At 38.3% G+C, this 6,733-nt stretch overlaps 1 protein-coding gene across 1 annotated transcript; it reads left to right on the top strand.

Moving 5' to 3' along the window:
- Positions 1 to 2,306: 2,306 nt before the first annotated feature.
- On the top strand, positions 2,307 to 3,116 carry LOC122672085. The gene has a single exon (XM_043869587.1). It carries the CDS (start codon positions 2,307 to 2,309, stop codon positions 3,114 to 3,116), a length of 810 nt encoding a protein of 269 aa, XP_043725522.1.
- The last annotated feature ends 3,617 nt before the right edge of the window (positions 3,117 to 6,733 follow it).

The raw sequence follows: 6,733 nt of genomic DNA, 5'->3' as shown, positions 1-6,733 counted from the left end.
AATCCCCCTAACGGTTTCTTGACGCAACAGGAGTGTCTGCCTAAATAGGTTAGGATGCTCCGATGCCTAAGTCAGATCTTTGCAACAGATAAAAACTCAAATCCAAAGAATAGGAAGTGAGAGACCCTTTTACCTGAGGTAGGCGTTGCTATTTATGGGGTTGAGATGGTAGATCGGAATGTGATTTTCCAGATCGGAGATGGTATGGAGCGTCCCATATAGGGGTAGGTGTCACCTCTGGAATGAGACATCTGTCGGGTTGGGAGTCACAAGGAAAGCATGACCTTAACTGGCTCGGGCCTTAGTCAGGTTAGCTTGCCACATGGGTTTAATTGCTTGTCGCCCAAGCTTTAGGATTCGTCTGACGTGTTCATTGATCGTGTAATGTAGGGTCATATGTTGACTACTAAAAAGGGTGAGCAGTCCGAGTAAGCTGGGTCAACTACTCAGCTCGGTCTCCTGGTCAAATCGGGAATCGATCTAGTGCGATCAGATTAGACTAGCGCTCAATACCCGACCCCGACCGATTGAATTAGACAGTTTGGTTCACCAAGGATTTAGATGGTTCAGTCTGGGTCGGGCAACTGGTTCGTCTGTTCTTCTAGTCCTGCCCATAGTTAGTAAATACGCATATTATACGCATATAATACGCGTATCCGAATGTTTCAATGAAAAAGTCGCCGTATTGAGTATAATACGTCAGAGTTGGATAAATACGCTGATTTTACGGCCTAAAGTATCATACACGTATAATACACGTACAAATACGTTTGTTTAACTATTTAAAAAAAATATCTAAAGTTGATCTTAACCGTTAGATAAAATATAAAATTACAATCTACCACTTACCAAAAAGCTAAACAAACCCTCATCTTCTATTCTTCTCGGCTTCTCCAGCGGAAAACGAAAGAATTCCATCGTCCAACGGCTCTCAGTCTCCAGTCTCCACATTACTCTCTGTCTCTTCTTCCTCTTCTTGCGTTCTTCAGGCCATCAATTGCAGCGTGCTTCTTGCGTTCTTCAAGCCGTAGATTGCAGTCCATTTGTAAGTTTTCGTTTTCTTTCTTGGAGCTCCGATAGGAAATCTTCTGTATTGGGTTTTTCGTTGGTTTTATGGGTACATCTACCATCTTTTCTTGTTGCTTTCTTTTCCGGGGAGAAATTTCTATTCAGATTTCTTTGGCTTGGTTGACAAGAACCGGATAGAAAATAAAAGGAAAAATTCAATTTTTTTTTGAATTTATGGAAAGCCCTAGAAGTGCAGTTACACTGCAGGTCATAAGCTTGAATAGAGGAGGGTCGTGTCACATTTTTGCTGGCAATTAAACAATTAGCCAGTTCTTCTGAACATGAATCCTGAAATATCTCCTACTAAAAGTGCAATGTTGGCAAAAGATTCTAATGCAAGACCAGACCTAAGACAGCCTAGCCTTACGATGAGATCCCAAGAGAGGACAGCCCCAATTTGATTATCAGAAAAACTCCAATAACAGTATACTGCCTAGTAACTTAATAACAGAATAAACACCCTTCTCAACCCTCAATAGTAATACCCAATTTCAGATTCAAATAAGTTTGTTTTGTCTTTTCGTTATATTCTCCAAGTTGGGATTTGGGAAGGGACCAAGAAAGAGGGGAAGGTTTTAGTTTCTTAAGTCTTAATCATAGCCTCAGCCACACATGTATGCTCTCCTATTTAGCCTCTTTTTATTTTGTGAAAAAAACTAACCCACTTTGAGGGGAATTTTGTCCTTTATGTGGTAAGGAATTCTTTGGTTCCTGAAATTAAACTTCTTAACAATATAGAAATTAATTTGTGTATGATATGTTGTGTTATACATGGAACTCCACTTCTCATCATGGGAGTTCTTATCATCCATATTACTTTTCTTGGGTTTATTTATAGTGAGTGGTTAGTGGAAAAACCTACATCCATGGCCTATACAGGTGTAGCCCTCCATGGATTCACTTGATCCACTATGTCTTTCCATATTCAATTATTTACCTTTTGTCTATGATTTCAACTGTCCATATCATTTGATATCTGTTTATATGATTACTTGTAAATTATCATTTGATCCACCCTCTCTTATTTTGACTATAATTCCATTTGCACTTCAAGCATACCTTATTGCCTATATGCCTGTAATCTTTAATCCTTTGTTCTTGAGTTAATTGATAGTTCATGGCTTTGCTTCATGTTCTTTTTTTTATTTATTTGTATTATGGAATGTTTGTTTTTTATTTTTTATATTTGTTTGTTTATTAGGACACTAAGGGAAAATGGTTAAACAAAGAGATCAATTATGGAAGTATGTGGAAGTTTAAAAGGGCGTTTCAAATGTAAATTTTGTAACAAGGAGTATGCAAGTGGTATTTCAAGAGTGAAATATCATTTAGCTTGCTTGAAGGGAAATGATGTTGGGATATGTAGCAATGTGCCTGATGATGTCCATGTTGAGGCACTCCGTGCATTAAGTAATAAGAAAGCTAAGACTGGGGAAAGTTCCACTGCATGTAATGTTGGAACTTCACAAAGCCCCCTAGATAGTAGAGAACATATAGGTCAGTCTTCAAGTCTTCAACAACCAAGTGTAGATGGAATGTTTAAACAGAAAAGCAAGGATGAAGTTGATGATGATTTGGCTCGTTGTTTCTTTTTTAATAACATTTCCTTCAATGTTATTCAAACTCCTAGTTTCATTCAGATGATACGTTTTGCTTCTTGTTATGGTCCAAGTTATGCCATACCTAGTTATTCTACATTGAGGACCAAATTGGTACAAAGGGCGAGGAAGGATATTGAAGGATATGTTGCTTCAGTTAAGGAGTCATGGTCTACTACAGGATGCACTATTATGTCTGGCATATGGACTGAAATGAAAGAACGTTCCTTCATTAATGTTATTGCATATTCACCCAAGGGGGCTGTTTTCCTCAACTCTTTTGAGTGCTCTGATTCTTCTAAGACTGGACTATTTCTTAGAGAAATACTTGAGCCTATAATAGAGGAAATTGGAACAGAGAAAGTTGTTCAACTTATCTCAGATAACACTTCCAACTATGAGGTTGCAATCTCTTTGATATGGAGAAATATCCACACATTCATAGGATAAGGTGTGCAGCACATGGAGTGCAATTACTATTAAAGGACATTGATGCACAAATTTCATGGGTAAAAGAAGTATTTGACAAGGCAAAGTTGGTTGTTGGTTTTATGTACAAGCATGAGACTGTTTTAGCCTTAATGAGGGAATGCAAAGGAGGCAAAGAATTGAAAAAACCTTGCAAGACCAGATTTGCCTCTAATTTTTTTATGCTTAAATCTATTCTTGATGTTGAGGATTTGTTAAGAGTTATGGTTGCATCAGCAGAATGGAGGATCAACAGGCACTGCAGGTCTGATTTGGGTGCAATGGTAACTCAAATAATTCAAAGTACCGAGTTTTGATTGAATGCAAAAGATGTGTTGTCCATTTTAGAACCTCTTATCATAGTCCTTCGCCTAGTTGATGGTGATGGAGCTACAAGTCCATTTTTGTATGAGGCTATGGAAAGGGCAAGGAATACCATCATAGATCGTTGCAACAGAGATTCATCGAAGTACAAGAGGCTATTGCAATTGTTTGACAGTAGAAAAGAGGCAAACATAATTCATCCTGTGCAAGTGATGGCAGCTTTTTTGAATCCTTTCTTTATGTATGATGGAAAAATTTCATACTACCAAAATGATGTGCAACAAGTAGTTATTTATATCATAAAGACTATGGTTTCTCCAGATGACAAGAGACAATTTGCAAATGAGTTCAGAAATTATTATGAGAAAGAAGAAAAGCTATTTCATGAACTCTCTTTATTAATGGTTGATTGCCATCCACGTAAGTAAAAAAAATTTGATAATTTTTGTTATATTCTTATTTTATTTCTTCTTTATTTTTCTAAATTTGATAATGAATTTGTTCTTTATTATTTCCTTACATACTTTTATGTCTGTAGGTCCATGGTGGACTATGCATGGAAGTTGTGTTCCTTTGCTTCAAAAGATAGCTATTCATATTTTGAGTCAACCTTGTAGTTCATCATCATGTGAGAGAAACTAGAGTGCTTTTGAAGCTATGCAAACCAAAAAGAGAAACAAGCTTTCTCCTGAGATGTTGCAAGATTTGATTTATGTAAGGATGAATAACCTTATGAAACTCAAATCAAAGGAAATTGAGAAATTCAGCAAGGACTCAATTGTGTTAGATAAACTTCTTGAGATTCCAATTAATGAAGATGATGATAGAGTTGGACTTGAAAATGAGGAGGATACAATGGTGGAAGATGATCAGACATGGCTTGATAGAGAGCTTGGGCTTGGATCTGCATTTAATTCTACTGAACCTTATACTCCAATCTATAGTGGCAATTTAAGTCAGCTGCGTACTATTGTCACTCCTTTTACATATGAATCAGAGACATAAGCACCATCAGATTGAGGACCAATTGATATTTTGTTTTCTTCATGACATGAACTATGTTTTATAGATGTTTTCTTTATGATATGAACTATATTTTATGGATTGCATAGGATAATTTGATGGATGATCTATACATTTTATTGTAATAGATATATTGTGGGATTTTCATGGTTCTATAACACATAATGTGTTATTTTTGTCTTTGATGTTTTGATTTATTTGGTAGAGTATCTGTTAGACTTTGATAAGCAATATTCATTTCAATCATCGCTTTTGATTGACCATTCTAATCCATACAATAAAGAATATAATGAATCTAGGCTTGTTGACCAATCAAACTATATATTTAGGCACATTAGTAAATGCTATTATTGTGTTTCTTAGGTGTACATGTCTATTGCATAGTGAATATATGCCCGTATTTTTGCTCCCGGATTTTTACAGAGCAACCGTATTATACACGTATTATACACGTACCGTATTATTGCCGTAGCGTTTTATTGCACCGGATTTTTCCGAAAAGTATTATTGCCGTACAGTCCATTTGGCTGCCGTACGTATCCGTTCCCGTATTGTTGTCGTTCCCGAACTTACTAACTATGGTCCTGCCTCATGTCACTTAGGGATTGGTTGGCCACAACATGCTTCATCCCTCGTAGAGCAAACTAGACTGAATTCTCTCTTTACCTAGCTTGTTGAGGTTTTTTTGTCTAGACTTCTGATGATGGACTGCTGTGTGGAGCCTCCGGGGAAAAAAATTTTAAGGACTACATGGGTATTTTGGTAAATTTCCTATATAGGGTTTCGCTATAAATCTGTAACGATAGTTCTTTCTCTGTATTGCAAATCTGAGAGAGGTGTGAGGAACGAGCGAATGTAACCCTATTCTGCATTGATAGTGAAGCAGATCTCATCTCACCGTGGACGTAGCCAACCTTGCCAAATCACGTAAATCCTTGTGCGCATTGTGTGATTGTGTTTGCGATTTCCATTCTTCTCTGCATCGTGTTAGGTTTTACATAGCTTCCCCTTAGCTGCAAGTGCAAGAAGGTAGTTTACTTACGCAGACTTGCGGGGGGGATAGAGGGGAGACCGCTAATGAAGCTCCAGGTTAACAATAAAAGATGATAAACTAGATATGATAGTTCGACCTCGGCTTCAGGGCTTGACGGCGCCTCTTCAGTCGGTTCAGATTGAGACGGAAAGAGCAGCCCATGCAGGCTTCCTTCACCCAATCGACCAACAGTGTGCCCCTGCCTGCCATCTTAAATTCTAAAGCATAAACATGAGAATTCCTTATTCAGTTACCAAAATACAAATTAACATACACAGTCTGATAAACGAACTAGAAATCAACAAGTCACGTTCAAGACGACAATTGAAGAAGGTTTCATTGAAAAACAGAGAAATCGAACGGGAAGCGCAAAAGGGGCTATATGCCTATATATGGAAAAAGGTTTAAGAATTCTCGCTTACTTTGGAGAGCATTCCCTGCAGGATTCATAGGCACTGAGCCTTCTTCAGAAATTTCATGACCAAATTCGCTGATGCAGTAAGGGGAATGAGACACCTCTCGCTTAATAAGCCGTGGGAAATCAGACGAAAAAACGGAAGAGGATTTCCTATGTTCAACAACAGCTCTGCGCCGGCGACGTAAACCAGACCTTGGCCTCTGATTCACAACTCCCCTTCTCCTTAACATCAGCGTGGCCATCACGTACGGCAGAACTCATCAATCCAAACCCACCCGGTTCCCTCTTAGGCGATTGGTTTCTGACAGAAAAATTATGAGATCTTCTCCTGGCATCGGAGATGCAACTGCAAAAGGCTTTCTCCCTCCATTCCCTGAGGTCCATAACCGCCGTTATGCTCCAACCAGCCGTTGGTTGCAGAAAAGGAACTGGTCAAATTTAGGGGAAAAGAACCCAAACCAAATAGAGAGAGACACTACGGGTGGGTTTTCTCCCTACTGCCGGTGGCACTAACCAGGCAGAGAGGATTGAAGAGAAAGGGGCAGACCTTCCTCCTCCACTGCGTTTCACGGTCAAAACTCGAAATATAGACGGAAAATATAAAATGACGAGTATGCCCATGTTTTAACGGTTGTTCTCCATATTTGTAGAAACTCGAAAGCAATTTCAATTGGGTTTTTTACAATTACCATCCCAAAAACTTTGATATCTATTATTACCCCCCTAAAAACTTTCAAACAACTATTACCCTCTTTTGTTGCATACTAATAATTAACTGGCCCCCACCGTTACATTTCCGTA

The sequence above is a fragment of the Telopea speciosissima genome, chromosome 8 (genome assembly GCF_018873765.1).
Source record: "Telopea speciosissima isolate NSW1024214 ecotype Mountain lineage chromosome 8, Tspe_v1, whole genome shotgun sequence".
In the NCBI taxonomy this organism is placed as follows: Eukaryota; Viridiplantae; Streptophyta; class Magnoliopsida; order Proteales; family Proteaceae; genus Telopea; species Telopea speciosissima.
The sequence above is the reverse complement of the archived record's forward strand: the minus strand, read 5'-3'. Positions and strand labels throughout refer to the sequence as shown.